Source organism: Heterodontus francisci, unplaced genomic scaffold, assembly GCF_036365525.1.
Source record: "Heterodontus francisci isolate sHetFra1 unplaced genomic scaffold, sHetFra1.hap1 HAP1_SCAFFOLD_430, whole genome shotgun sequence".
Taxonomy (NCBI): domain Eukaryota; kingdom Metazoa; phylum Chordata; class Chondrichthyes; order Heterodontiformes; family Heterodontidae; genus Heterodontus; species Heterodontus francisci.
Genome location: NW_027141009.1, coordinates 822,440 through 846,990, shown reverse-complemented (window position 1 = coordinate 846,990; position 24,551 = coordinate 822,440). Strand labels below are relative to the sequence as shown.

The following is a 24,551-nucleotide window of genomic DNA, read 5'->3' as shown; positions in this document are numbered from 1 at the left end:
CCTGCCTATGTCGTTGGTACCGACATGGACCACGACAACTGGCTCCTCCCCCTCCCATTGTATGTTTCTCTCCAGCCCTGAGCAGACGTCCTGAATCCTGGCACCGGCAGGCAACACAGCCGTCTGGACTCTTGCTTTTGCTGCAGAGAACAGAGTCAATCCACCTTACTATACTGTCTCCTACTACCACTACATTCCTTTTTTCTCACTCAATGAGCCGCAAACTTTTTTGTTAATTTTTTTTTTACCAGGTGGATGCATGGAGTGGACGGGGCAAGCCCCTGTTCCATTTCCCTGTCCCAAAAATCAATTTAATATTTGATCCCCAGATAGGGGACGCATCAGATATTAAACTGATAAGAACAGATATCTTTTATTTTTATTTCCAAAATATACTTTATTCATAAAAATCTGCAAAAATTACATTGCCAGACAGTTTCAAACAGCACCAAAAAATACAAACATTGCAAGGGAGATCAGTTTCCTTCAATACGATCATGAGTTTCTTCACAACCCTTCCATTTCACTCTTGTAATGCCAATTACAGTTTCATATTTACAGTAAATGAAAATATCAACGATACAGTTCGAGGGGTTTCCCATGGATCCAGCCCCTCAGTTCAGCTTGGTGGGGGGACCTTACACTGTAGGCTTTCCCCATTGAGCCTTTGCTGCGGCTGCCCCAAGCTTTAGTGCGTGCCTCAGCACGGAGTCCTGGACCTTGGATGGTGCCAGTCTGCAACATTCAGTGGTGGACAAGTCTTTGCACTGGACGACCAGCACGTTTCGGGCAGACCAAAGGGCGTCTTTCGCCGAATTGATAGTCCTCCAGCAGCAGTTGATGTTTGTCTCGGTGTGCGTCCCTGGGAACTGCCCGTAGAGCTACCAGGCTTGGTTGACTGCCACGGCGCAGGAGTGGGGTATGGGCCTGACCTGCGCCACGTACAGCAACAACGTGAGCGCCTCGCACCTGATGACCAGGTTCTTACCCACAATGGAGAGAGATTGCTGCCCCCACATGCCCAACCTTTGTCGTACCTTGGCTACTCGCTCCTCCCATGTTTTGGTGCACGCCCCGGCCCTTCCGAACCATATCCCCAGCACCTTCAGGTAATCTGTCCTGACGATGAAGGGGACAAAGGATCGGTCAGCCCAGTTCCCAAAGAACATGGCCTCGCTCTTGCCGTGGTTAACTTTGGCTCCCGAGGTCAGTTCGAACTGGTCGCAGATGCTCATCAGTCTGCGCACCACAGCGGATTCGAGCAGAAGACGGCGACGTCATCCATGTACAGGGAGGTTTTAACCTGAGTGCCTCCGCTGCCTGAGATTGTCACCCCTCCGATGCTCGCATCCTTCCTAATAGACTCAGCAAAGGGTTCAATACAGCAGACAAACAAGACCGGGGAGAGAGGACAGCCCTGTCTGACCCAAGATTTGATCGGGAAAGTTTCCGATTACCACCCGTTGATAGAAACTGCGCTACTGATGTTTGGGCAGAGTAGTTGGATCCAATTGCAGATTCACTCCCAAAACCCCATTTTGGAAAGCACGTCCATCATATAGGTGTGCGATTTCCTGTCAAAAGCCTTCTCCTGGTCCAGTCTGATGAGGCAGGTGTCCACCCTCCTGTCCCGTGCGCAGGCGATCGAATCACTGAGCAGCGCGAGACTATCAGAGATCTTCCTGCCGGGTACAGTACAGGTCTGATCGGGGTGAATCACCAACTCCAGAGCAGACTTGACTCGTCTGGCTATGACTTTGGACAGAATCTTGTGATCAACATTAAGCAGTGAGATGGGCCGCCAATTTCTGATTTCTGCCCTCTCCCCCTTCTGCTTGTAAATGAGGGTGATGATGCCTTTCCTCATGGATTCTGACATGCTGCCGGCCAGGAGCATAGTCTCGTATACTTCCAGCTGGTCCGGGCTGACCCAGTCCCACAGGGCCGAGTACAACTCGACCGGGAAGCCGTCGCTCCCGGGTGTTTTACTCGTCTCGAAGGACTCGACGGCCTTTGTCAGCTCGTCCAGAGTTAGCGGCTTGTCCAATCTCTCCCTCCTGCTGTCATCTAAGACCTCTGTGATAGATGACAGGAAGGACTGGGATCTTCTGCTGTCTGTTTGCTTCGCGTAATACAGCCCAGCAGAAAAGGATTTGCTGATCCTTAGTATGTCGGACTGCGAAGACGTTACCAAGCCATCTTCTTCCTTCAGGCTGCTGATAACAGAGCTCTTTCTGTGTACCTTTTGGAAGAAGTAACGCGAGCACGTCTCATCCTGCTCGATGGAGCGGACTCTGGACCGGAAGATGATCTTGGAAGCCTCCTTGGCAAAGAGCGAGGCCTGCTGGCTCTTCACCTCTTGGAAGTCCTCTTTGACCTCGAGCCCCATTGACTGCAAAAGGAGTAGATTTTGCATAATTTTCTGGAGTCGGGACATTTCCCTCTGTCTCTCACTCGCCCTCTGAACACCTTTGTGGATGAAGAACCTCTTGATGTTCTCCTTGATCGCTTCCCACCAGTGAACTGGAGACTCAAAGAGGGGTTTCACGGTCCTCCAACCTTTGTAATCCCTTTTGAGTTCCTCAACGTTCTCTGGGGTCAGCAGTGTAGCATTGAGCTTCCACGTCCCTCTGCCAACCCGCTGGTCGTCCTGTAAGTGACAGTCGGCCAGTAAGAGGACGGCTTGACGTCGGTGGATCCCACTGTGACAGCACGGGACACAAACAGGAAGTCAATCCTGGAACGGGCAGACCCGTCCGATCTTGACCATGTGTATCTGCGCTGCGCTCCGTCTGCAGGCTTACTGAAGACGTCGTGCAGTTTGGCATCTTTAAGTGTTTCTATTAGGAATCTGGACGTAGCGTCCAGTTTGCTGTCGTCACTGTCGGATCGTCCAGCCGCATCGATGATGCAGTTGAAGTCACCGCCTAGGATGACCGGCCTGGACGTCGCCAGCAGCAGTGGGAGCTGCTGGAAAACGGTCAGCCGCTCGCTACGTTGTACCGGGGCGTACACGTTGATCAACCGGAGCGGAGCGTTGTTGTACATCACGTCTGCTACGATGAGGCGACCGCCCACCACCTCCTTAACTTCGGAGATTGTGAAGTTACCTCCCCGCAGCAGAATACCCAGGCCGGCGGAACGGCAATCTAACCCCCCAACCAGATCGATGGCCCGTGGGACCACCACCGCGACCACTGCCTGTAGGTGCTGAGGTGTGGTATTCCACACTCCAGCAGAAACAGTAGGTCAGCTTTGACCTTGGCAAGGTAATCCAAGGTTGAAACACATCGCGTAGTGGATTTAATGCTCCGCACATTAATGGATGCAATTCTTACACCCATTTTTTTCTAAAAATTAGTTGTTGCTTCCCATACCATTTGTCCTCGCTCGTCCCAGTCCTTCGGGATGTTCCTGCATACACATCGTGTGCGCAAGCAGTTTCACGTTAGTTGGGCTCAGAAACCCCTTCCTGATTTTTTCATGCAGGCTCTTTGAGCCTTAAACACTTTTTTTATTTCCAAAATATACTTTATTCATAAAAATCTGTAAAAATTACATTGCCAAACAGTTTCCAAACAGCACCAAAAAATACAAACATCGCGAGGGAGATCAGTTTCCTTCAATACTGTCATGAGTTTCTTCCCAACCCTTCCGTTTCACCATTGTCATGTCAATTACAGTTTTACATTTGCAGCAATTGAGAATAACACTTACTGCAGATGTGCTTGCCCTGGATCACACTGGCATCCAGGAGCTCCCACATGCTGCAACTGTGACACATCACCTGTCCTGTCATCCTGAACGTGTTTCAATTAACTACTTAATTATTTTATTCAATTGTTTATTTTATTAAGCTTACTACTAGTTTGTTTACTATTTTAAACATTCGGACGAAAATGGACCTTAATCACTTGCCAGATACTCATCAAACATGCAGCTTCTTCCAAACTAATCAACTACCTGCTTGCCTGTGATGTCATAGCTTACCAGATCCTCACCAAACAGCTCCTTCCACTGCACCGAAGCAAGAACCAAATCCTGTCAACTCACCCCAGTGGCTCTCTGTTTCCCTGCTCTCACTCTCCATTGTGATGTCACTCCTGCTGTGCTCCTCTCTCTCTTGCTCTGTCTCTGAGTCGGTGCTTTTGACACACTTGTTTACTCTCTGTTCCGTCATGCTCTTCTGTCTCTGGTCCAAAATCCTGACTTAGGTGGGATTTGAGCCCACAACCTTTGAATGCTTTATTTTATCATTATTTAGAATTCCAACACGCTATCCATTGCGCCACAGAGCCACACAGACGTCGATGCACATCACCAAGGCCTTTGATCTTGTCAGCAGAGACGGACTCTTCAAACTGTGATGGAAACTCGGCTACCCTCCTTAACTCTTGGGCATCATCTCTTCTTTCCACGAGAACATGCACAGTTCCATCCGTTCCAATGGAGCAACATCAGACACTTTCAAGATCAGCAGTGGGGTAAAGCAGGGCTGCACGCTGGCGTCACCTCTCTAAGGAACAGAGGAACATAGGAGAAGGCCATTCAGCCCGTCGAACCTGTTCTGCCATTCAATTCGATCATGGCTGGTCATCTACCTCAACGCCCCTTTCCCGTGCTATCCCCATATCCCTTGATGTCATGAGTATCAAGATTTCTAACAATTTCTGTCTTGAACATGCTCAATGATTGAGCTGCCACAGCTCTCTGGGGTAGACAATTCCAATGATTCACCACCGTCTGAGTGTAGAAATTCAACTCTATCTCAGTTTTAAATGGCCTACTCCTTATTCTGAGACTTGGTCCCCTGACTTTAGACTCACCAACCAGGGCAAACATCCTATCTACGTCCACACTGTCACGCCCTGTAAGAATTTTATCAGTTTCAATGAGATCACCTCTCATTCTTCGAAACTTTAAGGAATATAGGCCCAGTTTCCTCATAAGACAATCCCACCATCCCAGGGATTAGTCTGCTGACCCTCTGTTTCACTCTCTCTATGGCAAGCATATCCTTCCTGTTGGAGAAATTTTCTTAGCTTTGCTAATTATTACTTACTTTGTAGAAGCAGAAAAGCAGGAGACAGCTTGTAGCTAATCTAACCACAACCAACGGTCATAAATTGTAGACAGAGCAGCTAACCACAATCAGACGTTACGGTCAGATATGGTGTCTGGAGTGGGCATTGAATTAAGGAACTAGCTTGTTATTGTTGAAACTGATGTTTTGCTGACCTCGGACCCTGCATGGTGCACCGTTACGTAGGCAGTCTAGTGGGTGCTTATCTTATTGTGAAATTGTTAGCTCCAACTTTTTTATACTATATAAGTCCACGGCGATCTGTAGCTCTTTGGGAGTAGTGCTGGACCGCATTTAGGTAAGGTGTTATTTCCCTTGATATCATGCAATAAAGTGTTTGTTCTCAACGTCTGAGTCCGGAGAATTTGTTCAACAATTGGGCACAATCTGGATTTTTTCCAACACTTGATTAGATGAGGAGACCAAACTATACTCAATACTCCAGCGCGGTTTCACCAAGGCTCTATACAATTGCAACAAGACATCTTTACTCCCGTACTCAAGACCCCTCGACCCTCGTGTGAAGGCCAACATACTATTTGCCTTCCTAATTGATTGCTGCACCTGCACAAGAGCTTTTAGTGTCTCAGGAACAAGGACACCCAGGTCCCTTTGGACACCAACACTTCCCGAACTCTCACCATTTAAGAAATACTCTGCCTTTCTGTTTATTCCACCAAAGTGGATAATTTCACACTTATTCACATTTTTTTCCATCTGCCATGTTCTTTCCCATTCACTTAGCCTCTCCAGGTTCCCTGGAAGCCTCTCTGCATCCTTCCCACAGCTCACACTTCACCGAGCTTTGTGTCATCTGCAAACTTGGAAATATTACATTTAATCCCTACATCCAAATAATTTATTTCGGTTGTTAACAGCTGTGGCTCCAACACTGATCCTTGCAGTACCCCAATTGTAACAGCCTGCCATCCTGAGGAGGACCCGTTATTCCTGCTCTCTGTTTTCGGTCTGTTAAACAATTCTCAATCCATCCCAGTATATTATCCCCAATCCTATGTGCTCTAATTTTGTTTACTCACCTCCTGTGTGGGACATTACCAAAGCATCCACTGGTTCTCCTTTATCTGTTCGACAGGTAACATCCTCAAAAAACTCAACAGGTTTTTTCAAACCTGTTTACTTTTAATAAATCCATGTCGACTCTGCCAAATCATATCATTATTTTCTAACTGTCTAGCTATCACATCCTTTAAAATTGGTGCACTCTTCTCCATGCTGCTATTGAACACTTTCAGTGACTCAGATCGGGGTGTTCATCTGTATATCAGAGCTGACGACAAGCAGTTCATCTTGGCAAGACTCCACTTGGACGTAGAGTCTTGGACGTAGAGACTCCACTTTCCATCAACATTGACAACATCACTTTGGAGGTTGTCAACAGCTTCACATACCTTGGATCAACAATCACCAGCAATCTGTCGCTTGATACTGAAATCAGCACCAGGATTGCCAATGCTGCAGCTGTCATGTCAAAGTTCAGAAGACGGGTTTGAACCGACAGCAAACTGACCGAAAATACAAAGCTCCGCGTGTACCAGGCTTGTGTTCTCAGCACCCTCCTTTATAGGAGAGAATCATCAACAACTTATACAAGCCAAGAAAAGCAGCTGAACAGCTTCCACCTCCACTGCCTCAGATGGATATTGGGCATCTCCTGGCAGGACAGAGTGCTGAATGAGGAAGTACACCAGCGTGCAGGGATCCGCAGCATGTTTGCCCTCTTGAGTCAGAGGCGGCTCTGTTGACTGGGCCAAATGAATGACAGTCACATTGCCAAATACATGCTCTGTGGTGAGCTTGCTGTCAGCACGAGACCAACAGGTCAGGGAAAAAATCAAGTCATTTGGAGAGGTTTGAGTTAATTAAGGAGAGTGGGCATGGATTTATAAATGGAAGTTCATGCTTGATGAATCTAACTGCATTTTTTGATAAACTATCTGAGAACGTTGATGAAGGGAATGCAGTGGATGTTGTTTATATGGATTTTACGAAAGCATTTTATAAAGTACCACATAAAAGGGTGGTTCATGGATTAGGAGGGTCAGTGTCCATTTGGATGGTAAATTGGTTTAAGGACAGAAAACAGCGAGTCATATTAAATGTTTCTTGGTCAGACCGGAGGATAGTCGACAGTGGTGTTCCCCAAGGGTCAGTGCTAGAACCACTGCTTTTTTTAATGCAGATTAATGACTTGGATCTTGGAAAATGAACTGCCTGAAACAGGATAGTTATCAGCTAGTAGGATGGGCAGACAGGTGGCAGATGGAATTTAATAGTGACAAGTGTGAGGTGATGCATTTTAGCAGAAGGAATAGGAAGAGGCAATATATACTTAATAGCACAGTTCTGAAGAGTGTGCTGGAATAGAGGGACCTGGAGTACATGTCCATCATTCTTTGAAGATGGCAAGACATTTTGCGAGAGTGATTAGCAAAGCATGTGGGATCTTGGGCTTTGTAAATAGAGACATTGAGTCCAAAAGCAGGGTTGTTATGCTGAACTCTGGTTTGGCCCCAACTGGAGTGTTGCGTCCAGTTCTGCTCACCAATCTTTAGAAAGGATGTGCGGATTCTTAAGAGGATGCAGAGGAGATTTACCAGAATAGTTCCAGGGATGGAGGGTTTTAGTTTCAAGGTTAGGTTAGAAAAACAGGGTTTTTTCTGCCTGTATCAAAGGAGATTGAGGGGAGAATTGATAGAGGTGTCGAAGGCTATGACAGTTTTAGATAAGTTGGCAAGGAAAAATTGTTCCCATTAACTATTGGTACAAGGACTAGGGGATTCAGATTGAAGGTTTTGGACAAGAGATGCAGGGGGAATGTGCGGAAGAACTTTTTTACACAGTGGTTGGTAATGGTCTGTTACTCGCTGCCCCCGAGGGCGGAGGAAGTGGAGACAATCGTTGGTTACAAAAGGAATTTCGATGGGCATTTGAAGGAAATAAATTTATAGGGCTAGGGGGATCGAGCAGACGAGTGGGACTGACTGGATCGCTCCATGGAGAGCTGGCCTGTACTCGATGGGGCAAATGGCCTCCTTCTATCCCACAAATGACCCAATGACTCGATGAGTCTATGTCACTCTCAGAATCAAGACAACAGAGTGACAGATTTAACACAACATTATAACATATGTTTGGTTTGACAAATTCAATAATAACTCGTCTCCACTCCTAGTATTTCTAAATCCCACACATTCACTATAATGTGAACAATTGTTTCCTGTTGTGTCTCTCTCAAATTTGTAAACTTCACGATATTGGAGTGAGGTGACATCTACTGGCGGGAAGCAAGAACTGCAATCAAGCAGCAGAAACTCCACAGTCTGTCAGGGTTCAAGAAACATTGCAATATGAGGAAAGAGTGAAGGGGTTTGATCGGGTTGATGGAAACATGATTCCACTTGTGGTATCGTATGAAGCAAGGGCCGGAAATATAAAATTGTCGTTAATAAAAGAAATGAGGAATTCATGAAAAATGCATTTGCTTAGAGAATGGGAACAGAGATATACAGCACTTATATAGGCCCTTTGGCCCACTGAGTCTGCACTGACCATCAAACACCCATTTATACTAATCCTATGTTAACCTAGAATTCCCTACCACATCCCCACATTTCTCCGATCACCTACCCTTGGGCCAATTTACAACAGTCAATTTATCTATCAATCCGCAAGTCTTTCATTGTGGGAGGAAACCAGAGGACCTGGTGGAAGCCCACATAAACAACTTGCAAACTCCACACAGGCAGTATACAGAACTGAATCGGGGTCATTGAAGTTGTGAAGCGATAGTGCTCACCACTGCACCACCCTTAGAATGTGGATCGAGTAAAAAGTGAGATTGGATGGACAGAAGCAGTCTGAAAAGATGGCTCAAACAAAAGGTGAAAACCCTGAAATGTTAACTCTGTTTCTCTCTCCACAGATGCTGTCAGAGTTGCTGAGTATTTCCAGCACTTTCTGTTTTTATTTCAGCTTTGGAGGATATTGTTTTGATCTGAAAAAAATGCATGATCGGCTGTGGGAGCCAGCGAAATTGCACAGGAGCGAATAAAAACCATGCCAACGGCGGCTTGTTGGTCTAGGGGTATGATTCTCGCTTTGGGTACATAAATGATTAATATGTGAGAGGTCCTGGGTTCAAAACCCAGATAAGCCCTTCTCTGTTGCCATTTTTAGTTTTGGTCATCGATTGCTTTCAGCCTTCCAGAAAGCGGAATCGATTTCCAAACTGAGCCTGCTTGAGGACCGGGGAACTGGATTCAAAGAGCTTGTCGACAAAATTGAAATGAACAAAATATACAGATTGTCAAGTGGGAATATAAGGTTGCAACAGTAACTAAAGGTCTGCTCGGGTCGGCAAATGAAACCCGACCCAAGCCTGACAGCACCACATCCGACCTGGTCCGAGTCCTTTCATTTTTTTCCCGTGCCCGAACTGACCACCAGAATGTTCAGTTAAACTTGCTTCCGTTTTTCACTTTTTAAGCTTGTGCAGGTAAGGCAACAAAAACTGTAACTGGACTTGAAAGGTTGTTCAAATGGACATTAAGATTAGAGCTACGTACCGGAAGTGAGGAGCTGAAGATTGTTACCATAGAAGTTAGTGATTGTTAGGTCACTGGTTGAAGAGAAAGTCATGGAGTTGAGCCCAGACAGGTTGTCCCACACTGCACTGATTAAAATATTGCCCGAAGGGGAGAAAATATCATTTTACATTCCCTAGACTCCTGCTTTTCAGGTTGAAATACTTTCTGCAAGTTTATCCAGAGAGCAGCTGAGATGCAGAGACCAGGAAGTTCTTGAGTGATTAATTATTATAAAATATACATTCTTATATTAAAGAGATTGTGCTCTACCTTCGATGGAATCACTCACTGCAGACTAGTGCAGAGTGTTTCCCACCTTGACGTCCTGGCTGTCACTGGATCTTGAGTCCAGGCCTCTGGATTACTGGTCCAGTAATCTTTGAAATTTCTCCCTTGATCTCATATTTTAATCTGGTAAGTCAGATTTTACAAAAAAAAATTAAATGATTTAAGACCGCTTCATGTTCAGCAGTGCCAAATGAATCAAGAAATTCAAATATATTCAAAATTATATATCAACTATTAAATACTAATGCCCAGCTTTGAATACAAAAAATGCCTCTAATTGTGTTCTGGTCTGGAATGGAATTCTTCAGTGTTTTTGTTTAGCTTGGATTGACTCATCGATTTTCTTGTTTTTCACTTTGTCGATGCCTTTGAATAATTGTGGATTCTTCTTCAGGGTGTCTTCTTTCACCAGGTAGTTCTGACCTCTGATGATGTTGATCGTAATCAGCTTCAATTTGCTGTTAGTTTTGGAAGTGAGCAGATTTCCTTTGCTTTAGTTTACAACATGGAACTTAGTCTGACGTGTGGACCCATGGGAGGATTTGAAAGCTGCCCTTGCATTGGAGCATACAGTTGCATCCATCCAAACAGAGGTACAGTAGAAGTGGCATATTCACTTCAGTCTGTCGATCATGGGACTTTTAATCTCAGGGTTGTGAGTTTGAGCGCCATTTAGCTTTTCCATTTTTTAGGCTTCATTAGCAGAGAGTACAAGGAGTGTTTGAAATGAAATTCAACAACAGTATGAGAAACGCTCTCTTTCATTTGGGACTCTTAACTCTCTGCAGCATCTCGCTGTGAAAGATTGAACTTAATCTCATTTTTTTTTCAGCTGGGAGTCAGTGCGGCTCAGTGGGACTTCGGGCTGTCTCCCACCTCACAATCCATCAGTGCTGAGAAAGCAATGGGAAATGTTACTCATGGCTGAGTAAGCAGAGGACACCGATTTAAGGCGAATGGGAAAATAACCAAAGGCAACATGAGGAAAAACCTTTTTTATGCAGCAAATGGTTAAGATCTGATATGTACTGCCTGAGAGTGTGACGGAGGAAGATTCAACCATAGCTTTCAAAAGGATATATGATAATTATCTGAAGGGAAAAAAAAATCAGGTTTTCATGGAATACATGAGGATGTGGCATGAGCTGAGTTGCTTGTGCAGAGAGGCAGCACAAGCACGATGAGCTGAATCCCTCCTTTTGAGCTGTAAGTATTCTGTGATCTATGATTCTATACAAAGTGAAACCAACACTCACGTATGAGAAACTGACAGATACTGTGTGAAACCCAAAAATCACTTATCAGGATTTGGCAGTTAATGTGTAAAAACCTCTCTTCAATATCCATCCTGCAAGGTACAAAGAAAATTAGGTACAAACCCAGGCTCATACTTCGAAGACTGAGAGATAAAGAACAAAACACAGACTCACCTACAAGAGGCTGACAAGTACAGAGAATAAAACAGAGGGGGTGCAGATTAAAAACACATGCATGTAACGGTTACTGATAGGGATAGAATCAAACCCTTTCTCACACATGACACGAAAATTGGTGGTGTCATAAATAGTGAGGAGGAAAGCCTTCGATTACAGTCCAATATAGATCGTCCGAGGCAGAGAATATAAGAGCAGGGAGATTATGATGGAGCTGTATAAAATGCTAGTTAGGCCACAGCTGGAGTACTGTGTACTGTTCTGGGCACCACAATATAGGAAGGATGTGATTGCACTGGAGAGGGTGCAGAAGAGATTCACCAGGATGTTGCCTGGGCTGGAGCATTTCAGCTATGAAGAGAGACTGAAAAGGCTAGCGTTGTTTTCCTTAGAGCAGAGAAGGCTGAGGGGAGATAAGATTGAGGTTTACAACATTATGAGGGGCATTTATGGGGTCGATGGGAAGAAACATTTTACCTTAGCGGAGGGGTCAATAACCAGGTGGCATAGATTTAAGGTAAGGGGCAGGAGGTTTATATGGGATTTGAGGAAAAAAAATTTACCCAGAGGGTGGTTGGAATCTGGAACGCACTCCCTGAAGAGGTGGTAGAGGCCGGAACCCTCACAACATTTAAGAAGTATTTAGATGAGCACTTGAAATGCTATAGCATACAAGGCTACAGGCCAAATACTGGAAAATGGGATTAGAATAGTTAGGTGCTTGATGGCCATCACAGACACAATGGGCTGAAGGGCCTGTTTCTGTGCTGTATAACGCTATGACTCCATATCAGAAACTGATAGATCTGGACAAAAGCTGGTGTTCACATACAAGTTGTTGAAAGATATGTGGTGAAACTCACTTTTTTTTAATTTCCAAAATATACATTATTCATAAAAATCTGTAAAAATTACATTCCCAAACAGTTTAAAACAGCATCAAGTCAAAAAATACAAACAGTGCAAAGGTGATCAGTTACCTTCTGTACAATCATGAGTTGCCTCACAACCCTTCCATTTCATTGTCATGCCATATACATTTTTACATTTACAGCACACAAAATTTCTCCGATACAGTTCGAGGGATTTCCCATGGATCCAGCCCCTCAGTTCAGCTTGGTGGGGGGACCTTACACTGTGGTCTTTCCCATTGAGCCTTTGCTGCGGCTGCTCCAAGCTTTGGTGCGTCCCTCAGCACGTTGTCCTGGACCTTGGAATGTGCCAGTCTGCAACATTCGGTGGTGGACAACTCTTTTCGCTGGAAGACCAGCAAGTTTCGGGCAGACCAAAGGGCGTCTTTCACCGAATTGATAGTCCTCCAGCAGCAGTTGATGTTTTTCTCGGTGTGCATCCCTGGAAATAGCCCGTAGAGCACAGACTCCTGTGTTACAGAGCTGCTTGGGATGAACATCGACAAAAACCATTGCATCTCTTTCCACAAAGTTAACTCACATAGCAATAGCAGAAACAGTCACAAACCAAAAACTGAAACATACAGAGTAAAAACCCACATTCTCACACCAGAAATTCACGGCTACAAAGTGAAGCTGACTCTCTCCTCCCAGGCACTGACAGGTACAAAAGAAAACACGCACTAACATACCAGGAAATGAAATGTAGGAAATAAAACCTGATTATCATGTCAGAGATTGGCATTAATGACAGTTGTGGTGCCCAGAATGCTCTGAGCTCCAGAATTTGCCTTGTCTCTGATCAGGAGCAGGCGCGGTAGTGGCTGAGCTCCATCTGGAGCGGTCTTTTCACAAAGTGCAGGGAGACCGCGCCCGTAGCGGGTGCACACAGCTGGAGCAGGGCGTCAAGGCCACAATAGGATGGAACACCCCTGCGGGTGGCGGTGAAGCTTTTCCCTGTGAGGCTTCCCGAAACTGCCCGCCAGCAAGGTCAATTGGTCCGAGAGCGTCTGTAAATGGATAGGAATTGGGGATTGGGCAGGGAGCGTCTCTAAATGAATAAGATTTGGGGACTGGGCAAGGGGCGTCTGTAAATGGATAAGAATTGGGGATTTGGCAGGGAGCGTTTTTTTATCCGTTCGTGGGATGTGGGCATCGCTGGCTCGATCTCAGCTGCAGTAATGTGTCCAGTTCTGGGCACCAGGTTTCAGAAAGGACATCAAAGCTTTTGAGACAGTTCGGAGGAAATTTACGAGAATGATACCAGAGATGAGGGGTTTCAGTTCTCTGGACAGGGTGGTGAAGCTGGGATTGTTGGCCAAAAATGTCAAGGGGAGGTGAGGAGAGATCTTTTAGCCCAGTAACTGATTCGGATTTGGAATGAATTGTCTGACAGGGTGCTGGAAACAGATTCAATTATAACTTTCATAAAGGAATTGGACAAATATTTCAAAGTGAATTTCTCCAGGACTATGGGGAAATAGGCAGGGGGTTGGACTAATTGCATCATTTTTTTCACAGATTCAGCACAGGCACAAAAGACCGATTGGCCTCCTTCTGTGCTGTATGATTCTATGAAATAGTGACAGTCAGGGCAAGTCTGCAGAAGAAGGAGAAATGGAGACAGGTCAGGGAGAGCACATCACCAAAACTGGGAGATACTACATTGGACAGGGAGGGTCGGAGGGGGAGAGAGCACGTACATACAGTCAGAATCAGCACCTTCAGGGGAAGAGAGAGAGAGGAACCAGTGAGTGTAGAACTGAACCCAGCCAGAGTCAACCTGCTGAAACACCAGTGAGTTTACACTGGGGAGAGATCATTCACCTGCTCCGTGTGTGGGAAGGGATTCACTCAGTCATCCAACCTCACTGAACATCAACTTGTTCACACTGATCAGAGACCTTTTCAATGTCCTGACTGTGAGAAGAGCTTTAAAAGCAGTAATGATCTGCTGAAACACCAACACACTCACTCTGGGGAGAGGCCGTTCCCCTGCCATGTGTGTGGGAAGGGATTCACTCAGTCATCCAATCTGCTGCAACATCAGCAAGTTCACATGTAACTGCAGGGGTTGGATTCTGCTGTTGTTGCTGCTATTCATCACTTTCAGAGACAAAGTTGGGTCTTACTTTAAAACCAGTGTAGTCCAGAGCAAAAGAGTCTTCTTAATGTTGAGATAAATCGGAGAAGAAACCGGGAAGTGGCGGCGAGGATGGGGGAGGTGCTGCACCATCACTTTAACGGTGCACCCTCCCTCCCCCGGGTCCTTGCTGCACGCCCGCCAGGCCTGGCGGCTCTGATTGGGGTCCTGAGAGCCCCTGAGACTCGGTGCAGCTGAGGCTGCGCTCGCCCCCGCTCAGCTCTGTTGTGATATTTAAAATACAAAAGGCCTGTTGGACTGAGAGCTGATCTGGAATTTAGAAAGCAGCATTACTGGAGGCTCATTGCTGCTCAGCACAATCTCACCCCCCGCTCCTGGGAATTGTTGATTCTACACCCTGCAGTTCAGTTCTTCACTTAAGTAGAGGGGGAGATGTGTGAGCAGAAAAACAGAGCAAATTAAAAAACACAGCTGGACAGATGTGCAACAGGTCAATCCACTGTTACAAAAACTCCATCACTGACTCCCTCCTGACAGTAACCAGCCCTTTCACAGAGACTGTGGGTGGCTCTGAAAAGAGCCTTTGGTTTATTAGATGTCATTTCGGCCGCTTTACTTTTTCTGGGAGCTCTGAGCGCTGGTTTTCTTGGGCAGCAGCAAGGCCTGGATATGAGGCAGCACCCCGCCCAGAGCGATGGTCACGTCTCCCAGCAGCTTGATGAGCTTCTCGTTGTTGCGGACGGCCAGCTGCAGGTGTCTGGGGATGATGCGGGTCTTCTTGTTGTCCCGGGCCGCATTACCGGCCAGCTCGAGGATTTCAGCGTTCAGATACTCGAGCACAGCAGCCAGATAGACCGGGGCTCCAGCACCCACACGCTCAGCATAGTTGTCCTTTCTCAGGAGCCTGTGATCATGGCCCACCAGGAACTGCAGTCCAGCCCGGGATGAGCGAGACTTGGCCTTGGACCGAGCTTTCCTGCCGGCCTTTCCTCTTCCAGACATTTCCACAATCGCACAAATACTTTCACAAAGAATGGATAATTTCTCAGCTTTTGTCTGAAGAATGAAGCAGTTAGTATGGCCGAGTGATCGAAGGGGCTGTGTTCAGGTCGTAGTGTTTTCTGGAAGCGTGTGTTCAAATCCCACTTCTGCCAAGTTGTGTTTTGACTGAACTGGAGGGATTTGAGAGCAGCGGTGAAGGGAGAACATGGAAGAATATTGGCAAGTAAAATGAAAATGGACCCAAAGATGTTTCTTCAATACATTAGAGCAAGAGGCAACGAAAGAAAGAGGAGTGCACTGAAAAGACCAAAAAATCACAGTGATTTTTGACATCTTGCCAGGACTGAGTGGCACGTGCACGGGATGATGTCATTTTGCAGCGCCAACGTCATCACATTTCCGCAACAAATCCATCTTCGTGCATGCTTGATAAAGCGTCATTGGGTATCTAACCACCCCATCCCCCCACCACTTGGCTGGAGGAAGTGGCTGAATGGGAGATTTTGAAGCTGTAGCTCTCCCCCCTCGGCAACTCACTCCAGGCCTCGACGAATCCCCCCCCTCAGCCGCTCGCTGCAGACCTCGATGCTTCCCCACCCCCCCACTCCCCTGGCCAGTTGTTCCTCGCTTCGCACCACCCCACTCTCTGGCCACTCGCTCCAGGCCGGGCCGCTTCCCTCTTCTCAGCCACTCACTCCTGCGTCGCCCCGTTACCCCTTGCGGACCTCCTGCTTCTACAGGTGGCGCCTGGTGAAGAAATTTGGGAGCGAGTGTCACGGCCAGAGCTAGCAGCTGTGGGCTGGGCTGGGACAGGGTGGCGGGGTGGGGGAGCAGAGAGCGAACAGCCAGAGTGCGGAATTTCGCCAGTCGGGAGGAGGGGGAGAAAGCGAGTTGCAGAGGGGGGAGAGCGGTCAGTGGGGTGGGAGCTAGTAGCTGCGTTCGGGTGAAGTCAGACCTGGTCAGTTATATAAACAAATCACAATAACGAATTGGCAGCACATTTTATCCTCTGCCCGATTTTCCTTTCCATCGATCGGGGTGCTAATTCACTATCTTCCAATGGAAATTCAATCATAAAATTCCTTTTGTATTTAATAGGATTACTGAAATGTTAAATGGATCTGAGGATTACAGTTAGTATTAGCAAATGCACTCGAGTGAATTAGCACCCCAATCGATGGAAAGGAAAATCGGGGAAAGTATAAAATGTGCTGCCAATTCGTTATTGAGATTCGTTGAGTAATTCGATTCTGCCCAACACTGAAATTGGCGGCTTTTTTTAATTCAAACTTTCTGCCAGGACGACAATTTAAGCCAATGATTTGCTGTATTTTCTAATTCGAGGCTCAGCAATTGGTTAAGACATGCGAATGGGAAGAGGGTGACCAATCAGAAGTGAGCGCGGGCTCAAACTGCGGGAATTCCAGGTCCCTGAATGATTGAGCTGAAACGGATCAGTTTCACAAACCCTGTCAGTTTCAGTGCAGGAAACACCGTCTCGGGAGAAATAACATCACAAGTGGGTCTGGTTCCAGTGATGGCTACTGCAAAACTCCCGGATTCCCTCATTTCAGCGAAATCATTTTGAAATTCTACGAAAACAATGAGTGATTCTGGAGGAGTTTAGTTTTAGTTCAGAGATACAGCACTGAAACAGGCCCTTTGACCCACCAACTCTGTGCCGACAATCAACCACCCATTTTATACTAATCCTACACTAATTCTATATTCCTACCACATCTCCACCTGTCCCTTCATTTTTTCCCTGCCACCTACCTATACTAGGGGCAATTTCTAATGGCCAATTTACCTATCAACCTGCAAAGTCTTTGGCATGTGGGAGGCAACCGGAGCACCCGGAAGAAACCCACGCAGACACAGGGAGAACTTGTAAACTCGACACAGGCAGTACCTAGAAATGAACCCACGTTGCTGAAGCGGTAAGGCTGCGGTGCCAACCACTGCGCCACTGTGCCGCATGAGTGATGTGGCTTTTCACTGATGGCATGTGTCGACGGGGGACATAATGAACTGCAGAGCCTCGGGCACTGTTTCCACAGCCCGTTTAGAAAATCAAATCCACTGCACATCCTTGCTGCAACTGAAATGTCAAATTTGGGGATTCTAGTTTTGTATGTCGAACACAGCACAGATTTATTCCAGACAGTTCTAAACAGCCTATCCCAGCTCCCGTTTCCAGGTCACTGCTCTCTCTGTGAGGCGGTGGGTGGCTCTTCGAAGAGCCTTTGTTTGTTTGCTGGAAAGGTTCGAATTGTTCAGCCGCTGAAGTCGTAGAGAGTGCGGCCCTGCCGTTTCAGAGCGTACACCACATCCATGGCAGTGACCTTCTTGCGCTTGGCGTGTTCAGTGCAGGTGACCGCATCCCTGATCACATTCACCAGGAAAACCTTCAACACCCCGCGAGTCTCCTCATAGATCAAACCCGAGATCCGCTTGACCCCGCCACGGTGAGCCAGGCGGCGGACTGCTGGTTTGGTGATGCCCTGGATATGATCAGTGAGCACTTTGCGGTGCCGCTTTGCTCCGCCTTTGCCCAGTCCTTTCCCTCCTTTACCTCTGCCAGACTTTCTTTTATTAACTTCCAAAATATACTTTATTCATAAAAATCTGTAAAAAAAAAAAATACATTACAAAACAGTTCCAAAAAGCACCAAGGCAAACAATACAAAGAGTGCAAAGGAGATCAGTTTCCTTCAATACAGGAGTGAGTTGCCTCACAACCCTTCCATTTCATTGTCATGCCATGTACATTTTACAGCAAACAAATATTTTCTGGCTACAGTTCGAGTGGTTTCCCATGGATCCAGCTCCTCAGTTCAGCTTGGTGAGGGGAGCTTACACTGTGGTCTTTCCACATTGAGCCTTTGCTGCAGCTGCCCCAAGTTTTAGTGCGTCCCTCAGCACGTAGTCCTGGACCTTGGAATGTGTCAGTCTGCAACATTCGGTCATGGACAACTCTTTGCACTGGAAGACCAGCAAGTTTCGGGCAGACCAAAGAGCGTCTTTCAACGAATTGATAGTTTATCTCGGTGTGCGTCCCTGGGAACAGCCCATCGAGCACAGACTCCTGTGTTACAGAGCTGCTTGGGATGAACCTCGACAAGAACCACTGCATCTCTTTCCACACCTGCTTTGCAAAGACACATTCCAGAAAGAGGTGGGCAACATCTCTTTTCCACCACAGCCACCTCGATGGCCGCGTGTGGATGGGGTGAGACTTCAGGTGTGCAGGAAGGATCTGACGGGGAGGGCTCTTCTCATCATCAGCCAGGCTACATCTTGGTGCTTGTTTGAAAGTTCTGGTGATGAGGCATTCTGCCAAATGACTTTGGACTTCTGCTCAGGGGACCATCCGACAGGATCCACCATCTCCTTTTCCCGTCGTGCCTTGAGGATATTCCGTGCAGACCACTGCCTGATGGATTGTTGGTCAAAGGTGTTTTTCCACAGAAACTTTTCCATGAAGGATAGGTAGGATGGCACAGTCCAACTGGATGGAGCATTCCGCAGCAATATGACCAGTCCCATCCTTTGCAACACCGGGGACAGATAGAACCTCAGCACGAAGTGACACTTGAAGTTTGCAAACTGGGGATCTACACACAGCTTGATGCAGCCGCACACATAGGTAGCCATAAGGATGAGGGCGACGTTGGGTACATTTTTCCCGCCCTTATCCAGAGGTTCGAACATCGTGTCCCTCCGGACTCGGACCATTTTGGATCCCCAGATGAAGCGGAAAATGGCTCAGGTGATCGCCACAGCGCAGGAATGCGGTATGGGCCAGACCTGCACCACATACAGCAATGTGAGCGCCTCGCACCTGATGACCAGGTTCTTACCCATAATGGAGAGAGATCGCTGCTCAGCTTATGTTGTACCCTGGCTACTCGTTCCTTCCAGGTTTTGGTGCACGTCCCAGCCCTTCCAAACCATATCCCCAGCACCTTCAGGTAGTCTGACCTAACGGTGAAGGGGACAAAGGATCGGTCAGCCGAGTTCCCAAAGAACATGGCCTCGCTCTTGCCGTGTTTAACATTGGCTCCCAAGGCCAGTTCGAGCTGGTCGCAGGTGCTCATCAGTCTGTGCACAGACAGTGGATCCGAGCATAAAACGGCGACGTCATCCATGTACAGGGAGGTTTTAACCTGAGTGCCTCCGCTGCCTGGGATTGTCACCCCTCTGATGCTCGCATTCTTCCCAATAGACTCAGCAAAGGGTTCAATACTGCAAACAAACAAGACAGGGGAGAGAAGACAGCCCTGCCTGACTCCAGATTGGATCGGGAAACTTTCTGATTCCCACCCATTGATTGAGACTGCACTACTGATGTTTGTGTAGAGTAGTTTGATCCAATTGCAGATTCCCTCCCCAAACCCCATTTTGGAATGCACATCCATCATGTAAGTCTGCGATATCCTGTCAAAAGCCTTCTCCTGGTCCAGGCTGATGAGGCAGGTATCCACCCTCCTGTCCCGGACATCGGTGATCATATCCCTGAGTAGCGCAAAGCTATCAGAGATTGTCCTGCCTGGTATAGTATCGGTCTGATCAGGGTGAATCACCAACTCCAGAGCAGACTTGAATCGACTGGCTATGACTTTTGACAGAATCTTGCAGACAGCATTAAGCAGAAATTGGGCCACCAATTTCTGATTTCTGTCCTCTCCCCCTTCCGCTTGTCGATGAGGGTGATGATGCCTTTCTTCATGGATTCTCACATGCTGCCAGCCTGGAGCATACTCTTGTTTACTGCCAGACATGTTGATTCTTGCCTCAAATCAGTTCACAATAAAAGAGACTGATTCCGTCAGGCTCCTTTTTATGCAGGCCACCCGGACCTGGCTGAGAAAGGAAGAGTGAGAGCAGGGAGGGGAGGAGACAAGAGTGAAGATTAAACAGAGAGCTAGATGGAGGAGACACCCAGAGTGACAGACAGAGAGAGAACGGCCCTCATCTTTCAGCTCCACCTCCAGTTTCCTCCGGGCTGCCAATTTCAAACCCTTTATCAACAGTAGAACCGAAACCCAGCTCTCCACACAAACCCTTCCAGACTCGGCCTTCATAGTCAAGGCTTTCCAGAAAGCCGGAGCTTTTAAATATGGTCCCGATGCAACTAACACTCAGTAATATTCCCACCAAAACACAGTCCATTCCAAAACAAGAAACCTCCTCAGTAATATCAACATTTCCACACACATCCGCTTCCAGCAGTTCACAGCACCTTACTGCAGCTGTTTGGGGAATCTCCTGTGTTAAGATTGGAGTTGGAAAGCGGCCTTCACCCGGCAGTGTTATCGTCTCACACTGAATCTGCCAGGCATCCTGTTCTCTTTATTGCGAGACAGAAAGCACGGATTTAGGAAATGTTCATTTGAAATGATCTCTATTGAGAACGAGCCCGGCCGTGGGACAGGTATTCCAGTGCAAAGAGCTGTCCATGACCGAGTGTTGCAGACTGGCACATTGCAACGTCCAAGACTATGTGCTGTGGGACGGCATTAAAGCTTGGGGAAGCCACCAGGGAGACTCAATGGGGAAAGGCTGCAGTCTGAGGCCCTAGTCGGCCATAGTGCAGTGAGGGGCTGGAACCCGTGTAAAACCCCTCGGGCTGTTTGCACCAGAGAATGTTTGATGTGTAATGTAAATACTGTAAATATAACCTGTGCAGGCAGGGATAGTGAGATACATCATGTACATTATTGAAGGAAACTGATCTGCATTGTACCTTATGTAATATTAAATTTGAACTGCTTTGCAATGTAATTGCACAAATTATATGAATAAATTACATTTTGTGCAAAAGAAAGCAGCTTTCCTGTCAACACGCACCTTGTCTCAGGGCACAACTTTCCTGTGATCTTGTCATACCCAACTTCGCTCTATATCTTCTGACACGCACACTTTACAGTCTGTCATTTCCAAAAACAAGCATTCTAAAATCAAAAGACCTTTTGTTTATTTCTCCTTTCTTTTCATTTCTCCTCTATTCTTCTCAATCACTCCCTTCAACAGTCCTATTCAGATCAAGGTGGAATGTGAATAGTGTCACAACTCACCTGACACTATTATTACCCTACTTTTCTCTTGTCTCATTCAATGGGAAAGTTTTATTCACCAGTCTGTTGCTGTTTTACACTCTTGCCATACCATCTGGTATTGCATCCAGCTGAATTCTGTGCTTTCATGGCCTTACATATCATTTCCTCTTCTGGATGATTTGTTTGCTTCAGTTCCATTCAACCAGGCTGGACCACAGGGAAGCTTAGAACCTTTGCCTTGGATGGGTCCACGTTGATCCATTACATTCAGAATCACCTCCTTGAAATAACTCCATAGTACAACTACAGTAACCACACAGCATCTGCTTCAAACACTCCTCCACATTTTATCTGTTCTGACTGTCAACACCTCCAGCTCTTTTGTTTAAGTGGAACCCATCAGGTTTGTATAGGCTCCTTCTATTCTGAAAGCTGTAGCACTGGTTCAGGGAATTCAGCCCTGTTTCTCTACTCGAAAGGATCAGCCATGCTTGATCTGCCTCGTATTTTGCTTTTATTGCAACGTTACAAGACCTCCAATCCTCTGGCACCAAACCTGTATCCAGTGAGGGATTGGAAAATGATGGTCAGACCTTCCACTATTTCTTCCCTGGCTTCTTTCAACAGCCTGGGGTACATTTCATCTGGTCCTGATGATTTATCCACATTCAAGGATGCTCATCCCATTAAGACTTCCTCTCTCGTTAAGTTATCACGTCCAATACTTCACACTCCTCCTCCTTAATAACAATATCTGCATCACACTTTCATTCGGGAAAACAGTAAAGTATTCATTAAGGATATATGGCAACATCTTCCACCCCGATACAAAGGTTACATTTTTGATCTTTTATGTGCCCTGCTGTTTGCTTCGTTGCCTCGTCCGCCAATGTTTTGTTGCAACATCTTTGGGTCCATTGTTATTTTGCTTGTCCATGTTCTTTCCTGCTTTCTCTTTGCTCTTCACCGCTGCTCCCAAACGCCTCCAGTGCAGTTAAAAACACAACTTGTCAAAAGTGGCATTCGAACCCACGTCTCCAATGGAGACTGCGACCTGAACGCAGCACCTTAGACCGCTCGGCCATCCTGACTACCTGCAGAACGCTATCAATGCTAAGGAAATTATTCATTCTTTGTGAAAGTATTTGTGAGATTGTGGAAATGTCTGGAAGAGGAAAGACTGGCGGGAAAGCTCGGGCCAAGGTCAAGTCTCACTCCTCCCGGGCAGGACTGCAGATCCCGGTGGGCCGGGTTCACCGGCTCCTGAGAAAGGGTAACTATGCTCAGCGTGTGGGTGCCAGAGCCCCGGTCTATCTGGCTGCTGTGCTCGAGTATCTGACCGCTGAAATCCTCGAGCTGGCCGGGAGCGCGGCCCGGGACAGCAAGAAGAGCCGCATCTTCCCCAGACACCTGCAGCTGGCCGTCCGCAACGACGAGGAGCTCATCAAGCTTCTGGGAGGGGTAACCATCGCTCAGGGCGGGGTGCTGCCTAATATCCAGGCCGTGCTGCTGCCCAAGAAAACCAGCGCTCAGAGCTCCCAGAAAAAGTAAAGCGGCCAAAATGTCATCTAATAAACCAATAGCTCTTTTCAGAGCCACCCACAGTCTCTGTGAAGGGCTGGTTACTGTCAGGAGGGAATCAGAGATGGAGTTATTGGAACAGTGGATTGACCTGTTTCACATCTGTCCAGTTGTCTTTTCAGTTCCCTCTCTGGATTTCGCTCTGTTTCTCTGCTCACACATCTCCCCCTCTGGTTAAGTGAAGAAGTGAACTACAGGGTGCCAGAATCAACAATTTAATCAATCCCGCTGCCTTCGATTTTATGAATCCCGAGACCATCCCGGTCCATCAACGGGAACTGGTTCGGAGCTGATGAATTAATTTAATAACGGAAGTGTCCAGGTTAATTCTTTGATTTTTATTTGGACAGTTTGAATTGTGTTTTTTATTTCTCTCCGGTGATCTGAGCACCGCTTCTCAATGAGAATCTGCTCCCGGAACAGAGTAAATGCAGGAAGGAAGAGGCCATTCTCGGGCTGTGTGTTTCTCTCCTAACCTGATCTGTTTAGACCGCACTGTTCCCAGAGCACGGAATCAGCGAGAGTTGTGCACACACAGGAGCTGAGTCCATTGTAGCGCTTTAATATGTGCCTTCCCCCCGGCCCTCCCTATTCTCCGGACACAGAGCTGTCTGTTCCCCCCGGCGGCGGGATAGAGTCGGAGATTCTGTCCCCGCAGTGTCAGGGTCTGCAGCCCCAGGTAACTGGCGGTTTCAGTCAGAGTGACCGAGCTGCCTTACATATCCTGTGTACTGATCTCCAACGGATTCAAATATTAGTGAACTCATTGGGTAATGTTTGTAAATAACCCTCATGTGAACGGACCCGGCTCCATTAATGCCTTCCAAATAAAACTGGGATCCATTTCTTTTCCCCAAATGCCAGCTAACGGATCCCAGGAGCGGGGTTGAGATTGTGCTGAGCAGCAATGAGTCTCCCGTAATGCTGCTTTCTAAATTCCAGATCAGCTCTCAGTCCCACAGGCCTTTCGGGAAAGTGATGTGACAAAACAGAAACCATGTGGCCGCCCCTCCAATCTAATGGTTTTGATGATGAACAGAGATGGCAGCTCTTTCCTTTGCTGATTTGGTGGCTCTGAAAAGAGCCCTTGTTACACTTGTTACTGAAGCTGGGTTTTAGGTGCGTTCCCCGCGGATGCGGCCGGTCAGCTGGATGTCTTTGGCCATGATGGACCGGGATCATTCTGGTGAATCTGCTCATTTTCCGGCAGAAGCATCAGTCGCTGTCTGAACTGTTTGAAGTCAGGGGTGTATTAGCAGCCAGAAAGTGAAGGGCAGTTCATGGCTCCCTGCAGCATTATCCGCCTCTTTCAGGAGAAAAGATCAGAAACCGCTCGTTTCTGTCAGTCCCCGAGAAGCCTGTGAGAGGCGGTTAGTCGCTAATTTGTTCCTTTTACAGAGAGGAAGCTGATATTTGTCCCGTTTTAAATTGCTGAACCGGACCTTCCTCCCGCCGCTTACAGTTAACAGATTGACAA

The 24,551-nt window shown here is 47.0% G+C and overlaps 1 protein-coding gene and 2 non-coding genes across 3 annotated transcripts; 1 reads left to right on the top strand and 2 right to left on the bottom strand.

Moving 5' to 3' along the window:
• Positions 1-212: 212 nt before the first annotated feature.
• On the bottom strand, positions 213-394 carry LOC137361826 (U2 spliceosomal RNA). The gene has a single exon (XR_010972320.1). It is a non-coding gene; the product is annotated as a U2 spliceosomal RNA (small nuclear RNA).
• Positions 395-22,501: 22,107 nt separating this feature from the next.
• Positions 22,502-22,584, bottom strand: trnal-cag (transfer RNA leucine (anticodon CAG)). Its single transcript has one exon. It is a non-coding gene; the product is annotated as a tRNA-Leu (tRNA).
• Positions 22,585-22,654: 70 nt separating this feature from the next.
• On the top strand, positions 22,655-24,344 carry LOC137361820 (histone H2A-like). The gene is made up of 2 exons (XM_068026433.1): positions 22,655-22,954; positions 24,285-24,344. The coding sequence occupies exons 1-2, from the start codon at positions 22,655-22,657 to the stop codon at positions 24,342-24,344; spliced, it is 360 nt and encodes a 119-aa protein (XP_067882534.1).
• The last annotated feature ends 207 nt before the right edge of the window (positions 24,345-24,551 follow it).

Excerpts from the sequence above, each read along its gene's own strand:
- LOC137361820 (XM_068026433.1), top strand. The coding sequence starts at position 22,655 with ATGTCTGGAAGAGGAAAGACTGGCGGGAAAGCTCGGGCCAAGGTCAAG. Across the intron at positions 22,955-24,284 it reads TCATCAAGCTTCTGGGAGGG|AAGCATCAGTCGCTGTCTGA; the intron begins GTAACCATCGCT and ends ATTTTCCGGCAG.